Here is a 22,798-nt window from a genome sequence, read left to right on the forward strand (position 1 = left end):
ATTTGATTTTTTTTATTTCTTTTTAAATGGAATGTTTGACTTCAGATTTGTAATCAGCGACACTAAATACCTTAGGACTTTTCATTATATCTTATCTTGGGTGTAGATAAGTTCCTATGTTCATTTTTTTCTCTACCCCCGTAGACATAAGTACACCCCCTACTCTAAGGGTGCATGCGAACAATTTGGGTTTGGGCTTATTTCAAAGAGCAAAGTTCAACCTTCAATTACTGACAATAACGAAGATCGTAGCACGTTAGGGTTTTGCTCCACAATTTTTGAAAAATGGCCAAATACGCTATTTTTAGGGGTTTCAACCCCCTTTTTCTCGAAAACCTGACGTGATGGAAAATTTTTGAACTCGGATTCGTGCTTAGCGCGAAAATTCCCTTCGGGATCACTAGGTCCCATCTTATTCCAATACTACCATTTACTTGAATACTAAGGGGGTGGGGTAAAAAAAAAATGGACCATCAAATCTCCCGGCAACATCCAGAATCATAATCTGCAAGCTTTTCTTAGTTCAAAACTATTTACAGAATGCGGTCCTCACATTTTGCATACTCAATGTCCTTTAGCGCCTGCACTAATACGAGGTGTGCTCAAAAAGAGTCGTGAATTTTGAATTTTCGCAGGTTACGAATATTCGAAATTCAATTTTTTTTGGCGATATGTTGGTACTCATGTCTCTCACTCATGCCGATGAGTTCGGCCATTTTGAATGTTCAGTTAATTGCTGACAGCTGCTTGCACGTGTTTCGGCTTGTCTTCGATTTTTACCTATTCAAAAAGATGGATCAAAGAATCTGTATCAAATTTTGTGTGAAAAACGAAATTAAGTGTGCGGATGCATTCCGAATGTTGACTCAGTGCGTTGTCATACGGAGAAGCTACTTTGGACCAAAGCAACGTTTATCGGTGGTAGAAAATGTGCTCAAAAGGCCGAGAAGATGTGAACGACGAAAAGCGTGCCAGACGCACGAGCGCTTCAACAACAGACACAAAAATTGATGAAGTGAAGAAAATGGTATAGCTAATCGTCGAATCACCTTTAGAGTCTTAGACATATCGATTGGCTCGTGCCAGTTGATTTTTTCAATGATTGGGTCGCCGCAAAATTCGTACCAAAACTGCTCAATTTCGACCAAAAGCAGCATCTCATGAACATTGCTAATGAGATGTTGGACTCTGTTCGCGACGACCCAAATTTGCTCCAGAGGGTCATAACTGGTGACGAATCGTGGGTTTGTGGTTATGACGTGGAAACAAAAGCTCAATCATCTCAATGGAAGCTGTCGCACGAACCAAGACCAGACCGAAAAAAGCGCGCCAAGTTCGGTCGAATGTAAAAGTTTTGCTTACCGTTTTCCTCGATTGCAGGGGCGTTGTGCATCATGAGTTCTTGCCACAGGGTAAAACGGTAAATAAGGAATATTACCTGTAAGTTATACGCAATTTGCGTAAAGCAATCCGGCAGAAACGCTCGGATTTGTGGAATAACAAAAATTGGCTCTTGCATCACGATAACGCCCAACGCCCCTGCTCATACATCGTTGCTTGTGCGCGACTTTTTGGCCAAAAACAACACACTAATGATGCCACAGCCATCGTATTCCCCAGATATGGCCCCTGTGACTTTTTCTTGTTCCCGAAACTGAAGAGGCCCATGAAAGGACGACGCTACGCTGCGATTGACGAGATAAAGACGGCATCGAAGGCAGAGTGCGTAGAGCGCTCAAAATTCGCTCTTACTCTTTCAAGCTATCACCAAAAGCAATACAACTCATACAAAATATTCTCTGAGTAAATCATTGAGAGGATCTATTTTGCGTAAACTCCTCAAACACTTTTATTACTCATTTGTTTGTATACAAAGAGTGCTCGTCGTTCTGTGAGCATTCGCTTTGTTTTCATCCCCCGAGTTTTGTAAATGATGCGCTCTTTATTTGAGCTCAAGTTTATATGAATTTATCAATGATAAGTAATTTGATATTCAATATTGTCCCTTTTGCAGTGCTGAATTATAAATATGCATTTCGAGCATACCCTACCCAATTTCTGCTTTATGTAATGAAAGTAATACTTTGCGAGAATAGTAAAGTTTATTTCATTTATTTTTTTTTAAATATAAATAATAAATAAAACTTATATGAAAATAAACATTTCAAAGAATTTCAAAGAAAGAAAGTAAAAGAAAATTCATTAAAGTTGAGGTTCATTGAATTTAATGAAAGTCGATTAAATATATTTTTTAAGACTGATCCACGTTCGGTTCGTCAAAATCTGTACTTTTGAATAAACTTTCATTCAATTTGATAAACAGCTAGAAAATCTGCCCATTTTTTATACTTTTTACACACGCGAAACACGTGCAAACGCAAACTAGCCACAAAAATGCTTTAATAAAAACTAACGGCGATAGAAATTCAAGTAGGAAAATGTGTCAATATAAAAGAGTGATCAAAAATGATGCTTTCAAAGAAAACTCACTGAGCATACAAAATGATTGCTATTGTTGAAGAGAGTTTATCATTTTTAAATAATCTGAGAGGAGAGAATAAGCTAGCGAGCACTCAATTCGGTTGATGTTTTCAAAGAGCGCATGTTAAAAGAATGTCGAAAGAGGAATGTTAATAAATGATTTTTTCGCTGTTTGAAAAAATAACTGATGCTCTCTTGTTTGGTTTTAACCAGAAATGAAAAACTCAAAACAAAATGCACTGAATTGAGTTTTTATCAGCTGAATGAGGGATATTTTACTCATCAATGATAAGTATTTACGAACTCTGATCGAAGGAGGAGCTGAACAAGATAAAAAAAATTATTTTTTGAAGTGCTTCGAAGATTGGAAAAAACGTTGGCACAAGTGCAAATATCTCATGGGGATTACTTTGAAGGGGACAAAATAGATATTAATGAATAAATAAATAATTTTTGAAAAACACAAAATTCGCGATACTTTTTTAACACACCAAGGAATCAGAGCGCACGTTCTTTGTTAGTGCCATAAAACTGTGGAATTCTAACATATGTATGTCCACTAGCATTCAGACTAACTTGAGACATATAGTTGAGTGCATAAAGAAACTCACAGATGTAGCTCTATGCAGTTGTCATGACCAAGTGTGCTTAACTCATATTACGCGAAAGTTTCCATTCAAAATGCCGTACAAGCGATGAAATTCTGAAGTTGTTTGAAGATACATCAATCTCCCGTGCGACTATTTTGTGTATTTTGAAAGATTGCCGGAATTCAAAAGAACCAGAAAATAAGGTTATACAGTAGAGCGGGTCGATTTACAAATCGCTCATTGCTCTGTGAAAATCGTATTCTAGGGATTAAAATAAGAAACTTTGCCGAAGGAACCATACCTCTAAACCGAATTCTGATGTCCCCCAATTTAAAAATATCACCATTTTTGGCCTTTACATGAGAAAAATCAGCTAATTGGCTATGTTTTTTCTTTATTTTTATTTATTTATAATAATATTTATTATTTATTTATAATAATATTTATTATTTATTTATAATAATATCTATTTTTTCTCTTAAGAAATTTATTTAGTCAGAACATATGTAAATAAAAAAATTAATTAAAGTGAGTTATAGAAGAGAAACTAAAAAGTTCGACCCAAATTGGGGCACATCAGAATTCGTTTTAGAGGTATGGTTCCTTCGGTAAAGTTTTTTATTTTGATCCCTAGAATATAATTTTCACAGAACAATGGGCGATTTCTTTGCCTCCCCACAAATCGACCCGGCCTATTATACAGGGTCGCCCACCAAAAGTAAGTGCCTCAACAACGAAAAAACTGCTCTGAAGTGACAAAAACAACGCAAATTAGCGCGAAAATTTGGCATTTCAAAGTCTGGCGTTCACAAGATTTTGAAGAAAAACAATGTAACTTATCGTAAACGTAAGCGAGCACTAAAATATACAGCGAAACAACTCGAAAAATACCAATTTGCTGCCGTGCACTTCGTCGTGAACACTTTGCGAATAAAAAATGCATAATTTTGGATGATTCATTACACTTCACATTTTCTTATCATGAATTGAGTGGCAACGACGGTTTCTACAATGACAGCATCGAAACAACACTAAACGAGGTTAAATATGCCAGCAAATCAAAATTTGAGCAGAAGGTGCTAGTATGGGTGGCCATTTCTTCGAAGGGTGTTTCATAACCATTGATTCGCAAAAAAAAAACCAAAGCGATCAATGTTGACGTTTATATCGGTCAATGCTTGCCAAAACTGAAGAAATCCATCGATAAATATCACAAAGGCGACGTAATCATGTTTTGGTCAGACTTTGCAAGCTGCCATTATGCAAAAAAAACATTGGATTGGTTAACCGAGCTAAAAATACCATTTGTGCCAAAAAAGGACAATCTTCCAATAGAAAAATTCTGGACAGCTCTCAAGCGGATGGTGTACGAAAAGGGCTGGGAGGCACGAAACGAGCAACAGTTGATCAATCGAATCAAGCGAAAGTTGAAAGAAATCGATATAAGCGCCGTCCTAAACTTAAATCGGGACATTCGCTCTACTCTACGGAAAATCGAAGACAATGATCCATTGAGTAGGTATTTTTGATATGTACCCAATCGACCGAAGCACCAAATGAAAATAATTTTTAATTCAATTGTTTGCTTTCGAATGGCGTATGCCAGTAGTTGGTCTCAATGTTTAGTGGAATAACATATGTCCAACTATGATACAATAAAGCTTATAAAACAAGCAAAGTTTTTTAAAATTGTAGTTTTTAACTACTTCTAACCTTCAATCCCCCTTCCCTTTTCGCATTCTAACCATCTTTCTTTTTTTTTCTCACTTATTATACTAAGTTTTAGTTTTTTTAAGTTTTTTATTTTAATTTTAAGTAGCATTTTTATGTACGGTAGATAGCTATGAAATGAGACTTTCAGCTATTAGTCCGTAGATGTCGCTAGGAGTATTTTTAAACCTTCCCAAATGGCTTGCTTTTTTCGTGTCATCTGTCAACAATATTCAGTTCATTGTTTGTTACGTTTCATACAACAATGCAGTTTTGTCGCTCTTAAAAATGTCTAATTTCGTGCCTTCAAACTACGATTTGCGGACATCGTTGATTTTCTGTTATCAATTGAAGAAAAACGCTTCTAAAGCTCATCAAATGCTTATAGAAGCTTCTTATGCTGGGCATGCTCTAAGTAGAGCGCAGTGCTTCAGGTGGTTTGAAAAATTCCGAAGTGGTGATTTTAGCGTAGAGAACGAGGACCGTGGCCGGCCACCGAAAAAGTTTGATGACGCCGAATTGCAAGCACTGTTAGATGAAGATGATGGTCAAATGCAAGAAATAATGGCAGAGCAGTTGGGAGTGACCCAAAAAACCATTTCCAAACGTTTGAAAGACACGGGCATGATTTTAAAGGTCGGAAAATGGGTGTCGCATGAACTGACTAAAAGGCAGCAATGGAACCGAAAAACCACTTGTAAAATGCTGCTCTCCCGGTTCAAAAGGAAGTCGTTTTTGCATCGAATCGTTACGGATGATGAAAAATGGGTGTATTTCTCCAATCCCAAGTGTAAATGATCGTATGGTCCGCCCGGCGACAAGCCAAAAACAACGGCCAAACCAAATTGCTTCGGCCGCAAGGTAATGCTGTGTGTTTTCTGGGATCAGCGTGGTATGATTTGGTACAAGCTATTAAAGCCAGGTGAAATAGTTGACGGTGCACGCTACCAACGACAATTGACCGATTTGAACAGCGCTATACACCGAAAACGCCCAGAATATGCCGATCGGCGTCACAAAGTAATTTTTCTTGACGACAAAGCACCGCCATATGCACCGCCACATCGAACAAGAGCGTCCCGGGAATTGGTGGAGACGTACGATTGGGAACCGCTGGTGCATGCAGCAGACTCACCAGACTTGGCGCCTTCCGATTATCATTTGTTTGCATCGATGGACCACGCACTTTCCGAGCAGCGCTTCAATTCTCACGAAGAAGCCAAAGAATGGCTCGACGATTGGTTTGCGGCCAAAGACGGCCAATTTTTTTGGCGTGGCATCCACAAATTGCCTGAGAGATGAGAAAAATGTGTCGCTGGCGATGGCTGTTATTTTGAAGATTAAATTTGTAACCATTTTTTTGTTAATAAACGTTTGAAATCGAAAAAAGTCTCATTTCATAGGTATATACTCCAGGTATACCATCCTCGTATTCTAGAATTATAAGAAGATGTACTACCACAAGACTTTGTCTTAAAAAACAAAACAGAAAAAGTGAAGTTGAAATTCTTAGCCCTAAAGTGATAATAAAAATATACGAGATTTAGTTGGTCTTATAATTTTTTCGTGTGGTGTATAGCATTATTGTTTTAGATAAAAATAATTTAGAAGAAGGAGTATGACAGGGTATTTCTCAATACCAAATATCCTGTCATACTCCTTGTTCTAAATTATTTTTATCTAAAATATATTAAAAAATATAAATTTCCCCGAAATAACACTTGGCCAATATAGTGTAATAAATTTTAAACTAAAAACCATGACAATGCTGTTGACAGCACAATTCGACACAGTCAACCAATTGTCGCCGCCTCCCTTCGTGCGGCATGCGTTTTGGGAATACTCACTTTAAAACCACGTCCAATTTCCACATCAGCATTTAGTGGCAGCGTGTACAGCCGCTTCGACACGACAAAACTATTTGTCCAGGAACAATCGACGTAAATGGAAATGAAATCTCCATTTTGTATGCTGCAATTCCATGGCGTGCGCGCGTGAAAAGTGTGAAAATGCAACGGGGAAAAAGATAAAATTAATTTAAAAGTGCATAAAACATTTAAATGCATCAGTAGGGATGCTGCACATACATACATACATACATACATAAATGCGAATATAAAATACATAACTGAGCAGTTAAGAAAATGCATGCGTTACTGTGATACAACGCGAAAGAGGTCAATTTGCGCAACAGTAAAGCAACAATATTGAAAGCCAAATAATAAAGCGGAACAATAAAAAAGTTAAAGGTTCAGTGCGTGCATTCGCTGCATCAGTGTCACTAAATGTAGGCAGAGCACGCCGAGGATATGCCGGTAAGTGTGAGGCGCATGTGTGGCTTATGGGCTTGCAATTACACTGTAGCGCCTTTGGACGGCACATTTTTGCAAGCACTGGTTGTGGCCTGGCCCCATCCACTGCTAGTTGCACGCTTCACCTCGAGTGGAAGACACAAAATGGCCAGAATATATGTACATACAAACTTACATATGTAGCTTGTCATATGAGGAGAAAGCACCATAATTTTATGATACTTTACACACATGCGCCTTGAAGTATGCTACATAAAGCGCTGCCAACCAAGTGCACGCACACACACGTGCCCGCTCATATTTACAAATATGCGAAGAGGAATCGCAGGCTTAAACATTGAAATTGCAGGCACTCAGGTATATAGAAAATTTTCAAAAATTCTTCAATCAACTAGTACATATATTGAGAAGCAATTATTAAGCGATAATTGAGAGCTCCTTTATGCATTCTTGCATTACTGCTGGGTTGCATTATTCCGCATTGTGCTCATGTCGTAGTGCTGGTGTATGTATTGAAAAGCGCCATACACGTTATTTATTCAGCTGGCGCTATCCTTTGCAACTGCCATACACACAAACAAAAAAAAAAAGAAAAGAAAAACACACAAGCAAAAAGAAATGGCCTGTTCAAGCACTCATTCACTTTCGATTCGCAACTCACCTGATGGCCACTTGATGCCAACGGTAATCGTATAAATTAAATTTCAATGGCAGCATTTCTGTGGTGTTGTCTCGTTCCAGATACAATCGCAAGCCGTCCTTGCATGATTCCAGATACAAATTGTGTGTGGCGTTGCGTATCGAGAAAATCGTCGTTGCGGTTTTGCTGTCATTCTGTGCGGGCCGTGCGGAGCAACGCATACACATACACATGCACGGGTTGTATTCAGGGTCGGGTGTGGGTGCGTGAAACGATCAAAAATATTTGTATATATGAAATTACAATATCATAAAGAAAATATTTACGGAAAATCAACAAAAATAATAAACGGCCAGCAAAAGAGTCGATGTAAAATGCGTGCATACATACGTATGCATGTATGTGTGCATGTATATTATATATACATTTTTTTATGCATATGTATGTGTGCATGTATATATATATATATCTGTTTTATTTTTTTGTTTTGAATGTGTCAATACGTGCACTATTTGGTGTGACTGTTGGTGACAGCTGACGGTGCAGTTCTCGTACTGTACTTCACATGTTGACGCATTGACGCCTTGGCGTGGTTTTTATTATTTTTTTTTTGTGTTTTCATTTATGTTATATGAACACTCTAAAAGCAATATATAAATATGGGCATGCGTATGTTTGCATTCATTTAGTGCGCAAAAGGGACATTTAAATTCGTACATCTATTCGCTCTCAAGTGTACTTTAAATTTATAGCTTTCATAAATTTTTGTCTCTGTGTATTATCAAAATTGCTGAAATAAAATTGATATTTTAACTTTGCCAATATTTTTATTAGCAACAGCTCTTTTAATATTAGAATAAAATTTTGTGAAAACAAACACATTTTTCCGACTGAATAAAAACGAAATATTTTGTAAATTCCCTATGCTTGGTAAAGAGGGTGCAGGTTGCATAGGTTAGGTTTGGCAGCCGCATCGCACATAGAGACAGCGATGCCACTTAGACCACGAAATGGGTCCGTTGTGAACCATTATTGAACCATCCTGAGCTTTTGACAAAGCGTAAAAGGTTGTTGATACCTAAAGTGTATAGATTATCGATATTCATTAAGAAGTAGGATCTTAAATATCGATTCCAGCTTCTGACTAGAGCCGGGCATGTCCGAAAAAGGTATTGAATTGTTTCCAACTCCTCCTCATTCCTGCAGCTACGTCAGAAATCATGCAGGTAAACGCCTAATCTCCTTGCGTGATTCCCTCTGAGACAATATCCAGTGAGAGCCCTTACTAAGGTCCTAATTTGAGGTATACTCCATTTTATAATATTCTTGGACAGACGTAGGCTTAGCCTTGGCCATGTTTGCCTAGCAATTTCGCGGGTATTGGCACTAACCCATCTTTGATTGGCAGAACTGATTAGTGCGTTCATAATAAGAAGCTTACAAGTTGTGAGAGGTACCCCCATAAAACTACTTATGTTTGACATTCAGGTACCTACTCTTGCAAGTTGCTCAGCCCTACAGTTCCCTGGTATATCTCTGTGGCCTGGAACCCAGCATAAGATAATATGATATTGTTTGGCCATCCAATTAAGAGATTGGCGACAATGTAAGACACTCCTTGATGTTCTTTGGAATACATCCAGGGCCCGTAGGGCAGCTTGGCTATCTGATAGAATGCAGATATCTGTTGATGATATTATGTTTATCTCTAACCATCCTAAGACTTCAGGAATAGCGTTTATTTCCGCTTGAAAAACACTACAGTCACCCGGTAGTTTAAAGGATTCCTACACCGGTGTCCAGGAGCAGAAAAAAATAAAAAATAAAAAAATAAATGATCAAACAAAATGAGTTAAAATGTTTTACTTTTCTTCTTTTGGTAAAATCAAATGTTGGGCAAATGTTTTCCTTTGCCTTTCCTCATATGAATATATTAAAGTTCATGGAAAAAGGTAACATTTTCACCGTAAAACTAACAATAACAAAAATAAATGCTCTATAAAGTCTGGCAGGCAATGACAAAACCTCCGAGTGTATTTCTGCCATGAAAAAGCTCCTCATAAAAATATCTGCCGTTCGGAGTCGGCTTGAAACTGTAGGTCCCTCCATTTGTGGAACCACATCATCACGCACACCACAAATAGCAGGAGGAGCTCGGCCAAACACCTAACAGAAGTGTACGCGCCAATTATTTATTTTTTTTTATTTTTATAAAGTCTGGAGATTTTAGACTTCATTGCCTCATAAATGCAGGAAAAATATATACATATGTTATACCTATTGCCACGTTTTAACTGTTTATTTATTATTTCATGAAAATTTCACACTTTCAAATCAGAATATTTAGATAGAAATCGCATTGGTACAATAAAGTATCAATTTAAAGTAGGAAAAAAATTCACGTTGAGGTTTCATAAGTTTGTTTCTTGACACTGTTATGCATTTTCTTCCATATAACGAATGAGAATGGAAATATTTTTTTAAATGGAAGAAATGCACAAGGCCGCTGGAAAAAAAGTTATTTTTACTATTTTTAAGCGATTTCAAACTTCCACTTTCTTCTTCTTCCTAATTGGCGCGATAACCGCTTACGCGATTTTGGCCGAGTTTACCAAAGCGCGCTAGTCGTTTCTTTCGCCCGCTAACCTGCGCCAGTTGGACACACCAAGTGAAGCCAAGTCCTTCTTCACCTGATCTTTCCAACGCAAAGGAGGTTTTCTTCTTCCTATGCTACCCCCAGCTGGCACCGCATCGAATACTTTCAGAGACGGAGCGTTTGTATCCATTCGGACGACATGAACCAGCTAGCGTAGCCGTGGATCTTTATTCGCTGCGTTATGTCTATGTCGTCGTAAAACTCATACAGCTCATCGTTCCATCGTCTGCGATATTCGCCGTTGCCAACGTGCAAAGGTCCAAAAATCTTACGCATAATCTTTCTCTCAAACACTCCAAGCGTCGCTTCATCGGATCTTGTCATCGTCCAAGCTTCTGCGCCATACGTTAGAACGGGCATGATGAGAGCCTTGCAGAGTGTTAGTTTTGTTCGCCGAGAGAGGACTTTACTACTCAGTTGCCTAGGGCTGTGTTCGTAAATGCAATATGACTTGCAGCATAAGCATCAGTGGCAACACTGCAAGTTTGACATTTGATACTTCTTATACAATTTTCGACAATTTGCAAATACGTTTGTATGCATTTTTGAACGCGTATAATACTAAAATGGAAATTTTGCTGAATCTAACACTAAACGAAATTTGTGAGCAAAGAAAAGATAGATTTTCTTTAAATTTAAGAAAAAGAAGGCTATTGATGTCAAAGAGAAAAATGTTTAGGTACAAATGTTTGTCTTTAAAAAGAAAAATACCTAAAAACGAATCGTTTATTAAAACAATAAAGTCGTTTCCCGAGGACATTTTCTATTCCCATTCCAGAATGAATTGGGCCACTTTTAAAGTAAGGTGTTATAAGTTTTATGAAAATTAATAATTTATAGTTTCACTTTAATTAGGCTTTGGAAAAGGCTTTGACTCCACACTGGGTAACTGCAAGGCTTGGCCGTGATGGTCATTCGTTAGAGAACTGTCTGTACATGACATTATGGAAGCTATGCAATGGCAGGGTGACGTTCCGACAGCTTTCGGATCGCTTCAACATTGCAAAAGGAACATCACACCGTGTATTTAACAAAACAATCCAAGCCATTTGTAATCTTAAAAGCGAAATAGAATGGCCATCTGTTGACCGTCAGCAAGAGGTCATGACAAATTTTGAAAATAGCAGAGAAAGCCCCTTTCCTTTTGTTATAGGATGTTTAGATGGAACGCATTTTAACATACCTACCCCAAGTGTAGATGCGATTAGTTATTATGATCGCAAAGGAAACCACTCAGTATCCATGCAGGTTTGATTTACATGCTTCCACCTCATTATTTTTATCACTTTAATTTATTATCTTCCAGGCTATATGCGACAGCCAATATCGTTTCCTAGATGTGTTTATTGGATATCCAGGGAGCTGCCACGATGCCAATGTTTGGACAAATAGCCCAATATTTCAAGCAATAACTCTGGCGAGTTACAGCTGGCACCAAGTGCTGTTATATTGGGGGACTCTGCGTACCCCATATCGCAATTTTTAATGATACCTCACTGAGACAATGGGCATCTCAGTAGGGAACAGAAGACTTTCAATGCCCGTTTAAGCTCAACGCGAGTATTTATAGAACAAGCTTTCGGGATTTTTAAGAAAAAGTTTAAAATTTTAAATTATATTGAAGCTTCGAGCATTAAAGCCACATCTAATGTGATATTCGCTTGCGCTATCTTGCACAATTTTATCATAAATAGGGGAGGTTATTTTGAACATATTAACGATACAATAACACATGCCGATATGGAAACCAACAATGAAATCGGAGGAATTCAAGATGCCCCCATTCGCCGTGTTGATTCAGATGATATCAATGGAATTCATAGAAGAAACTATTTTACCACTCTGTTTTCATCATACAGAATTTACTTTAGCTCACCTTCATTTATTTGAATAATTTTTTGATTATTTTTTCTGATGAACTTCATTTTAATTTTTATTGTTTTCATTTAAAAGAAAAAACATTTATTTAACTTAACCTAGTTTCAATAAAAAAAATATGGCGAGCTTCTTACACATATAAAAAATAAAAAGGTACATTTCATTTCTCCTCGACAGGCCAACTACTTATCTATTTATATTAACACTATTTTTTTAAATAATCTGCCAACACCGATTTCATGTCTAGTAGAGCTTTTATTCTTTCTTTTTCTAGCGACAGCTTTTCCCTCTCCAAAGCCATGACCTCGTTATGTCGAGCTTCTTCTTTAACCGTGTCTGCTTCCAAAAACTTTAAAATGTCTTTGTTAGACGTCGCTCGAGGACGAGTGGCTCTCTGACTGCTAGTCGGTGGAGAATCTGGTGGTTGCTGCTGTTGTTGTGGCTCGTTATTCGAAGTCGTTCGAGTACTGGCGGCCGTTTCAGTGGTAGTCGGTGGAGAATTTGGTGACTCATTATTTATTTCACTTGAAGATGTGGACGACCTTGACAGTACCAAATCCAAAGAGGCTTGCAAATTTGCTGTTGGAGGAGTCATTGAGTGCCTTGTACCATAAACTTCGTCGAAGTCCTCAAAATACCTCCAGGATGTAGCTTCTCTACCGGAAGAATTATTTCTTTTCTTAATGCGCTTGTACATTACCAAGAGATTTAAGAATTTTCTCTGCGCTGTGGTGCTGTCCAGTCTTATATTGGGATTTACATTTTTAACTTCGGTCACAACTTTCTTCCACAATGCATTTTTTTCCTTCTACCCGATTTAAACTCGTCCTCCATATTCAACCGTACTCTCAGCAATAACTGTGTCTCCACATTATTGAGATTTTCACTAAAAATTTAAAAATAATAATTTATACAATTATTATTAACATAATTTAACTAAATTTCAATACAAAAATTAAAATAAAACAATTTTGCACTTACTTTTCATCAGGCATCGTAGTTAAATGCATCAAATGCAGTAAACAATTTTTTGATAGAAATTATGATAGAATTGTTGTCTTTTTGAACGCTTGATTATTGCAGTGCTGCCATATTGGCATTTCTGAACGTTCTGTTTGTTAAGCAATTGTAGTTTGCGCGTCATGTTGCATTTACGAACACAGCCCTACTTAGTCCAAAGTAGCACTTTTGCCAGGAGAGATTTTCCGTTGGATTTCAAGGCTTGCATTGTTATCGGTGTTAATGCTGGTTCCTAAATAAACGAAGTCTTTTACAACCTCGAAATCATAACTGTCAAAAGTGACGTGTGTGCGACGACTGTTTGTTTGATGACAGGAGGTACTTCGTTTCCACCAGACCCATTCGCTTTGCCTCTTTATCCAGTTTGGGAAAGGCAGAACTAACAGCGCGGTTGTTAAGGCCGATGATGTCAAAATCGTCGGCATACGCCAACAATTGTACGCTCTTATAAAATATAAATAAAAACTTGCACTTTATTGCTCCAAAATTCAATGGGTTATACAACTTCATACACGAGTATACAATTCTTCCAAATAACTCCACTTTGCAGGTTGTTAGTAATATTTTGTTCTAAGCGAATCGAATTGGACCACAAGAAAGTTTTATAAATATATTTACAAGTATAATACAAATTAATAATCAAATTTTTTTTTCATAACTTCTTTACTAAATAAAAACAATTATTTTGAGTGGTGGAAATCTCTTTAATTGAAAAGAATCTGGCAACCAACAACTACATTATTAAAAACAACAAAGTCGTAGTTGATGTGATTGGCGTCCACTTCGAAGCAATCCACTCTTCAAAACAGAATGTGCGTACTAATCTAGTTCACTCACAAGTAGATGCATGCTTCAATGAGTTTTTAAGAACAACAACTTTATTTGATAGCATCGAATCGCAGAAAACAACATTTAGCACGAGGAACAGACTGAAAGCTTTTTTATTTTACCTAATGACCTCGCTGGGGTATTCGCAAATTTAAAAAGTAAATTGTCAGTAGGTTTAAATAAAATACCAAATATCATTCTAAAAAATCTTCCCTCAGAGATAATTTTAGAATATTGTACTCTATTTAACAACATGTTGAACAATGCATATTTCCCACCTTGTTGGAAAAAGGCTAAAATGATTGTTATACCCAAAAAGACAAAGAAAAAAATGGTATTAAAAATCTTAGGCCAATCAGCTTGCTTCCAAATGTTAGCCAAGTCTTCGAAGTGGTAATAAATATGAACATCAATAGAATACTCGAAAATAACAATCTGATCAGCCAAAAACAATTTGGCTTTAAATATAGACATTCGACTACTCATGCTATCAACCTTCTAGTCTCGGAAATAAACTGGAACTGGAATAAAAAATACGTCACAGGAGCTTGCTTCCTAGATATCGAAAAAGCGTTTGACTAAGTATGGATAGAAGGACTTATAACAAAACTTATCGGATACAAATTTCCTCTCCATCTGATTATATTAATTTACAATATGCTCTGTAATAGAACATTCTCGGTATGGATAAATAATATAAAAAGCAGTCGAGATTAGTATATAAAAAATGGACTACATCAAGGAACTGTAAATGCCCCCACCCTCTTTAACATATACATACTAGACCTACTGCATAAAATCGACAATATAATAGCCTTCGCAGATGATGTTGTTATTTACCACTCAGACAATACAATTGCCAACATAAACACACATCTCCAACTTAAATAAAATACTGTAGAAGAATATACAACGGACTGGCAGCTCAAATTAAACACCAACAAATGTGAAAATATGCTATTCTGTCCCCCTATCAAAAAATGCAACACTAACATCAAAAAAAACTGGAAAAATTTCAAAATTAAATCTGAGAGCACAAATACCACAATTCAACAAACCGATAAAGTCAAATGCCTCGGCACATAGTTAGATAAGTTCTTGTACTACAATCACCACATTAACAACCAAATAAAGAAAACAACTAGAGCATATTATGCTTATAAGAAAATGTTCTCGACGAAATTTCTGCATAACAGGCTAAAAACAATTATGTATCAGGCATTGGTAAGACCTATACTCACATATTGGTGTCCTATTTGGTATAACTTGTCACCATCTTACATGAAAAGGATAAGAAAACTGGAAAGAAGGATTCTAAGATCATGCACTTCCTTATATAGGACAGCAAACAGCAACTACACCAAATATGTAACGAATGCAAAAGTATATAACACAGCCAAAGTACCCAGAATCGACTTTCACATAATAAATCCAGTTAGGAGACACATAATGCGCTGTCTTTGCAATAATAATAACACTCTAATAAGGGCACCTTACCATGAAAGCGATGAATATTTCCTGTCAACCATTAAAAATGGATTTACACCACCGGAAACATTCCTCTATCTTGATAAGAACGGTTTTATACAAAATAAGGACTATATACTGATAATTTATCACATTCATAGAAGAGCCAACGTTAAAACAGACACGTCAAAAGCCCTTAACAGAGAAAACCAACGTTTTGATACATACATCTCCCCCAGAGACAAAATAGAAGCCCCTGATAAAGGGTGTTTTTTTTAGAGGTTAGGTTTTCAAGATGAAATAAAACGTATATAATTTAATGTTATGGCCAAGAATTTAGCTTTATTATGAAGATAAGGGTTTGCCATTATGTTTTAAAAATGATTTCGGGCAAGTGGCAATTTTCGACCACTTTTTGCAGCAATTGGGGCCGTATGTCAGCAATAACGCGCCGAATATTCTCTTCCAAGACGTCTCGGGCTTATCTGCGTAGACAAGCGACTTCACATAGCCCCACAAGAAATAGTCCAGCGGTGTTATATCGCACGATCTTGGAGGCCACGCCACAGGTCCACGGCGCGAGATAATGCGCTCACCAAAAGTTTCCTTCAATAAATCGATTGTTGCGTTGGCTGCATGGCATGTAGCGCCGTCTTGTTGGAACCAAAGGTCGTCCACATCAACATCGTCCAATTCAGGCACGAAAAAGTCATTAACCATGGCTCTATAGCGCTCTCCATTGACTGTAACATTATGGCCGGCTTCATTTTTAAAGAAATATGGACCAATGATTCCCTCTGCACATAGAGCACACCAAACAGTGACTTTTTGAGGATGTAACGGCGTCTCAGCAATGGCTTGTGGATTATGTTCACTCCAAATGCGACAATTTTGCTTATTGACATACCCATTCAACCAAAAGTGAGCTTCATCGCTGAACAAAATTTTCTTCGATGCGTCGCGCGAACCGACCCATTATTTTCGTAATAAATTTGCACGATTTGCAAACGTTGTTCAGGTGTAAGTCTATTCATTATGAAATGGCAAACCAAACTGAGCATAAATCAAGTGACAGCTGTCAAAAAGACCATCTACGAAAAAAGTAGTGCCAACTTGAAAACCTAACCTCTAAAAAAAACACCCTTTATTAATAAAAAATGCTGGTGGCTAAACAATACACAAACATAAACACTATTTCATGCCGAATACTCGACATAACTTCCTTTTAAACCATTTTATCTTCTATTAAAAAATCTAAGCATGCACTGTTTTTTCTCTGCAAAATAAACATAAAATATTATAAAAGTTTCAAATTAAAGCAGACACATCTAAAATACCATCAATTATATTAATAAAATGTTACTATATATATCTATAAGAAGCTCGTCATGTACTTGAGAACTCGTCTAGAGTCATTGTATAATCATATTATATACTTAAAACTATTGTTTATTTTAGTACATAACATTATTAATACCAAATAAATAAACAACTTAAAAACAAAAAAAAAAAGGGAATGCTGCTGTAATAGCAGTCCCTGGCTGGATATAAATCCGGATCGTTCCGGTAACGTAGAACCGACTGTCGTGGGAACGTGTGTTTTCTAACACTGATTTTTTCTTTGTCTTTCCCTACTTTCTACCTACGGAAAAGTTACCTTTTCGCAAGACACACATTTTTGCTATACTTAGTTCTACTTAGAAGAAAGTATGAAAATTTAAAAAATTTAAAATGGACTTCTTGAGAGTTGCCACCAGTGTATATGTAGATTGAAGTTTATGTGTACCCATATGTATGTACACATTGACAATCAGTAGTTATTTTTCTTTTGGAGAATTGGACAATTGCCAACTCTAAGTGGTCACAAGGAAACTGGAAGAAACGCAACTGACTGATGCTGATGGATTTGCAAAAGTGCGAGCAGATATAAACTGCGAAAAATATATTTACATACACGAGTAGTTCTGCTTTTGTTCTTTATTTTAAAAAGATAATTATATATACATATATACAATGGGTGCTTGTAACTAGGAGAACGGACGACTATAACATTGATATGTTGAAGGCACACTTTTCTTCACTTTTAATTCAAAGAATTCTTACATTATAAAATACAAAAATAACTAAAACTTCAGTACGCACAATATAATATTTTTCAAACTCAAAAGCGTACTTGTGAAAACTCATTTCAAATCATTTCCCTAAACTTGAGACATCAGCATAAATATTTATGCAAAGCTCTATAATCACAGCCATTTAAGATATTTATAATAAAGGGTGGTTAAGTTTCAAAGGCCGGTGTTGATTTTGAATAAAATACAATTTTTTTAAGAAAATATTGTCATTTCTCTTTATTATGATAATATTGATATAGCTCAATTACATATGGAACAAAATATTGGCCAAATGGCCGCCGTGGCCTCGGCGTCACACTTCCATCCGATGGTCAAAATTTTCGATGACGCTGAGGCATAATTGAAGTTCTATGCCTTTAATGTGCCGAATTATCTCATCCTTTAGCTCTTGAATTGTTGCTGGCTTATCGACGTATACCTTTTCTTTCAAATAACCCCAAAGAAAGAAGTCCAACGGTGTCGTTGACGTTTAGGTGTAGTTCACATTCAATATATCTAAGTGCTAAGTTCCGAAGACTAAAACCATATGCCAGCTTACTGATGAAAAAGATAACGACATAACTCATCATCTCTTTCTCGATTATAAGGCTGCTTTCTATAGCCCGATAAGCGATTGCCCATATGCCACAATGTCTGAGTTCGGTATTCTCGCAAAACTGATTCGACTTTGCAAAATGGCATTGAGCAACACGTCCAGCTCTGCCAAGGTAGGTAAAGACCTCGATGAACTTTTCAATACCGAGCGAGGTTTCAGACAAGGCGATCCACTATCGTGCGACCTCTTCAACTTACTTATGGAAGAGATACTGCGGAGAGCCAGTATTCATCGAAATGCCAATATTTTCATTAAAAGTGTCCAGCTCCTTGCATATGCTGCTGACATTGACATCAAAGGGAACTGCAAGCGAGATGTTACCGCTGTATTTTCCGCTGCCGAAAGTGAGTCAAATAGACTGGGTCTAGCGGTTAACGAGGGAAAGACGAAGTATATGCCGTCCACTAGGAAAGATACGCGGCGTTTTGGATCCAGCATTTCAGCGGACAACCATGCCGTTGAAATCGTCAAAGAATTTATATATCTTAGCACCGCCGTCACTACAACAAACAATGCCAGCCTGGAGATAAACCGACGAATCACGCTATGGATATTACTATGGTCTCAGTAAGCAAATGCGTAGCAGAGACCTCTCTCGGTCGACAAAATTAATACTCTACACGACGTTCATCTTGCCCGTGCTACTTTATGGCGCTGAAGCATGGCTCTTGTCGTAGACTGATGCAGCAGCTCTTGGGGTATTCCTGAGAAAGAATCTTCGGAAAGTCTTCGGTCCTTTTCTTGTTGGCGATAACTACTACCGCCGAATGAGCCACGAGCTGTATGAACACTACGACGAGGTGGACATAGTGAAGCGCATTAATATTCAGCGCTTGCGCTGGCTGGGCCACGTCGAGCGGTTGGATGCAGAAGCTCCAGCAAAGAAGCTGTTCGTTTGGTAAGTTAGGGAAGGGAAAGACCATGTCTCCCACGGAAGGATCAAGATGAGGGAACCCTGTCATCGCTTGGTGTAATAAATTGGAGAAGGCGCGTGCAAAGCAAAGACGCCTGGCGAGATTTGTTACAATCGGCCCTAACACGGTAATGGGTTGTGATCTTTGATCAGGCCATATAAGTAAGTAAGTAAGTGCTAAGTTAGCAAAGAAATCGTGTGCTTCTGATATAACAGCAGAGTTAAACAAATTTTAAAGTTTTTTACTCTTAAGATTATCTAGAAACGAAGGTATGAAAACAATACGAAGGTACCTAACAAGTTTTGTATGCATACAAGTATACCATACATAAATAACATTTTTAGCTGAATAAGTAGCCTACCAGGAATAAATTGCCTTGAACTTGGTATATATATATATATATATATATAATTGGCGCGTACACACTTTTTGGGTATTTGGCCGAGCTCCTTCTCCTTTGTGGTGTGCGTCTTGATGTTGTTCCCTAAATGGAGGGACCTACAGTTTCAAGCCGACTCAGAACGGCAGATATTTTTTATGCGGAGCTTTTTCATGGCAGAAATACACTCGGAGGTTTGCCATTGCCAGCCGAGGGGCGACCGCTATTAGAAAAATGTTTTTCTTAATGTTTGTGTGTCACCGAGACTCGAACCTACGTTCTCTCTGTGAATTCCGAATGGTAGTCACGCACCAACCCATTCGGCTGCGGCGGCCGCCATTTGGTATACTTCATTAAATATAAACCAGTCTGAAAGTATTAAGATGACATCGAGCGGAAAAGAAGAATGAAGAATATTCATACATATTTTGTTATTTTGTGTTGTTGTGTGATATTTAATTATAAATAAAAATCATTTTTTATATATTTTTATTTAAAATCCAATCTCAACTATTGGAAAAAGGGTGTCAGATCTTCGGACATCACCAAATGAATAGTGCTCAACTACTTATTTGGCAAGAATAAGGCGCACTTACTAGTCATAATTCCTAATCAACTAGAAATGTCCCAATTTGGAGGCAGTAGTTTTCCCTCTACATAAGCACATAAATTTGCATGTCTGGGTATCACATTTCTATGCATTTCATTTAGACACTGAGTGCATATATTCATTCATATACACAGCCACATATACATACACTGATGTAACATTTTAGAAACTCAGGTCAACGGACATGCTTGTGGTGAGTTAAATTTGAGCAAATCAATTCCTATGAAATTTTCTTTCCTCTCTGTGTGACAAGTTTTTTGTTCTCATTCGATGAATTCTACTTAGGTTTCCTTTTGCGTTTACTTCTTATTTTCTTAATTTAGACATTACTTTTGTTTAACTTTCGAACGTGCAGGAAAGCTTGGCCCAATTAAGCAAACAAATATCTGAGTACAAATATTGGTAGTTCTTTTGATCCGAAATCGATTTGGAAAGCACAAAATGGTTTGAGGCTCTACAATAGATATGTACTCGATAATGGCAGTACTAAAACATTGTTATGTGCATAGGTTCATACTAATGCCTGTGTGGTTTGGTACGAGTGCTAATGCTCATTTTATTATAACTGTAATAAAGGGTGTTTTTTTTAGAGGTTAGGTTTTCAAGATGAAATGAAACGTATATAATTTAATGTTATGGCCAAGAATTTAGCTTTATTATAAAGATAAGGGCTTGCCATTATGTTTTAAAAATGATTTCGGGCAAGTGGCCGCCGCGGCTGGCTCGAATAAATTCCAGCCGAGAGGCCCAATTTTCGACCACTTTTTGCAGCAATTGGGGCCGTATGTCAGCAATAACGCGCCGAATATTCTCTTCCAAGACGTCAATCGTCTCGGGCTTATCTGCGTAGACAAGCGACTTCACATAGCCCCACAAGAAATAGTCCAGCGGTGTTATATCGCACGATCTTGGAGGCCACGCCACAGGTCCACGGCGCGAGATAATGCGCTCACCAAAAGTTTCCTTCAATAAATCGATTGTTGCGTTGGCTGTATGGCATGTGGCGCCGTCTTGTTGGAACCAAAGGTCGTCCACATCAACATCGTCCAATTCAGGCACAAAAAAGTCATTAATCATGGCTCTATAGCGCTCTCCATTGACTGTAACATTATGACCGGCTTCATTTTTAAAGAAATATGGACCAATGATTCCCTCTGCCCATAGAGCACACCAAACAGTGACTTTTTGAGGATGTAACGGCGTCTCAGCAATGGCTTGTGGATTATGTTCACTCCAAATGCGACAATTTTGCTTATTGACATACCCATTCAACCAAAAGTGAGCTTTATCGCTGAACAAAATTTTCTTCGATGCGTCGCGCGAACCGAACCATTATTTTCGTAATAAATTTGCACGATTTGCAAACGTTGTTCAGGTGTAAGTCTATTCATTATGAAATGGCAAACCAAACTGAGCATAAATCAAGTGACAGCTGTCAAAAAGACCATCTACGAAAAAAGTAGTGCCAACTTGAAAACCTAACCTCTAAAAAAAACACCCTTTACTTTCATACCACCGATTAATACCACTATTACATAAAATTAAAAGAAATATACGGCTTTAAAAGCAAAGTTCTTTCTACGATCTTTTATATTATATTTTTAAGGGGTCAGGGGTAGTCAGAGGCCCGAAAAAATGATGATTTTCAATAATTTTTTTTTTCTAGTCAGTTGCTTTATTTTACTAACAAAAAAAAAAACATTAATACATCATGTTTCGACTTGACTTTAGTAAAATTTCAAAACAAAACAAAAGTTATTAATTGTAAAAGTTATCGCTGTTTGTGTGGAGCCCGTTTCTTCAGAAGTCCATTGAGGTAATCATCACAAGTCCTTGGAGATTCATCCAAAATCAATCAGACAAGAGAAAGTAGTTTAATTAACAGATAATCTCGTGCGTGATCGAAGCTTTTTTTTTTAAATTAACAATATGGCGGCTTCAGGAAATATTTTTCAAATATTCGAGAAAAAAACCGACAATTAATTGTTTAAAAAAATCGTAATTTAAAAAAAAATCCTTCGATCAGGCACGAGTTTTTTATGTTTTTCAAAAGCAGTATAAATTTTATTGAAATCTACCAAGCGGTTTTTAAGTTACAGTGATCACCAATTCAAAAAACATAGTTTTGAGAAAAACGCATTTAAAGTTTTGCTATCGATTCCGGAGCTCCCGAGCGCCCCTTGGTAATTGTTGAATAACTCGGAAAGTATTTGTCGGATTCACTTCAAATTTTCACACAATATTTTTTAAGATATTATACTTTAAGAAAATGTTAAAAAAAATCAAACTTTTTGAAAATTCTGACTGCCCCTAGCCCCTTAAATTAAAAATTTCGCAATTTTGATGCTTTTCACATTTGTGCCCATAATTATGAAAATAGTTTAAGAATAAATGAAAAAAAAATGAGTTTATCCGTAATTTCACACCAAACTATTTTAAACTAAATTTATTCAACGTAATTTTTACGATATAATAAAAAATTAACCATTAGATGGTGGTTGTAATTTCCAAATTTGCTATTTGATAACAAGAGTGCACGTTTATTACAGGCCGGACCAAAAATGCTATCATCAGCAGATATGT

At 37.0% G+C, this 22,798-nt stretch overlaps 1 protein-coding gene across 1 annotated transcript in view; it reads right to left on the bottom strand.

Moving 5' to 3' along the window:
* The window catches only part of LOC129236294 (uncharacterized), a 110,933-nt gene that overhangs the window by 11,576 nt on the left and 76,559 nt on the right, over positions 1 to 22,798 (bottom strand). The window contains exons 6-7 of the mRNA XM_054870594.1: positions 7,755 to 7,927; positions 6,629 to 6,752 (exon numbers count right to left, since the gene is read on the bottom strand). Coding sequence (XP_054726569.1) covers positions 6,629 to 6,752; positions 7,755 to 7,927 — 297 coding nt within the window. The remainder of the gene's footprint in view (positions 1 to 6,628; positions 6,753 to 7,754; positions 7,928 to 22,798) is intronic.

The sequence above is a fragment of the Anastrepha obliqua genome, chromosome 1, assembly GCF_027943255.1.
Source record: "Anastrepha obliqua isolate idAnaObli1 chromosome 1, idAnaObli1_1.0, whole genome shotgun sequence".
Lineage (NCBI taxonomy): Eukaryota > Metazoa > Arthropoda > Insecta > Diptera > Tephritidae > Anastrepha > Anastrepha obliqua.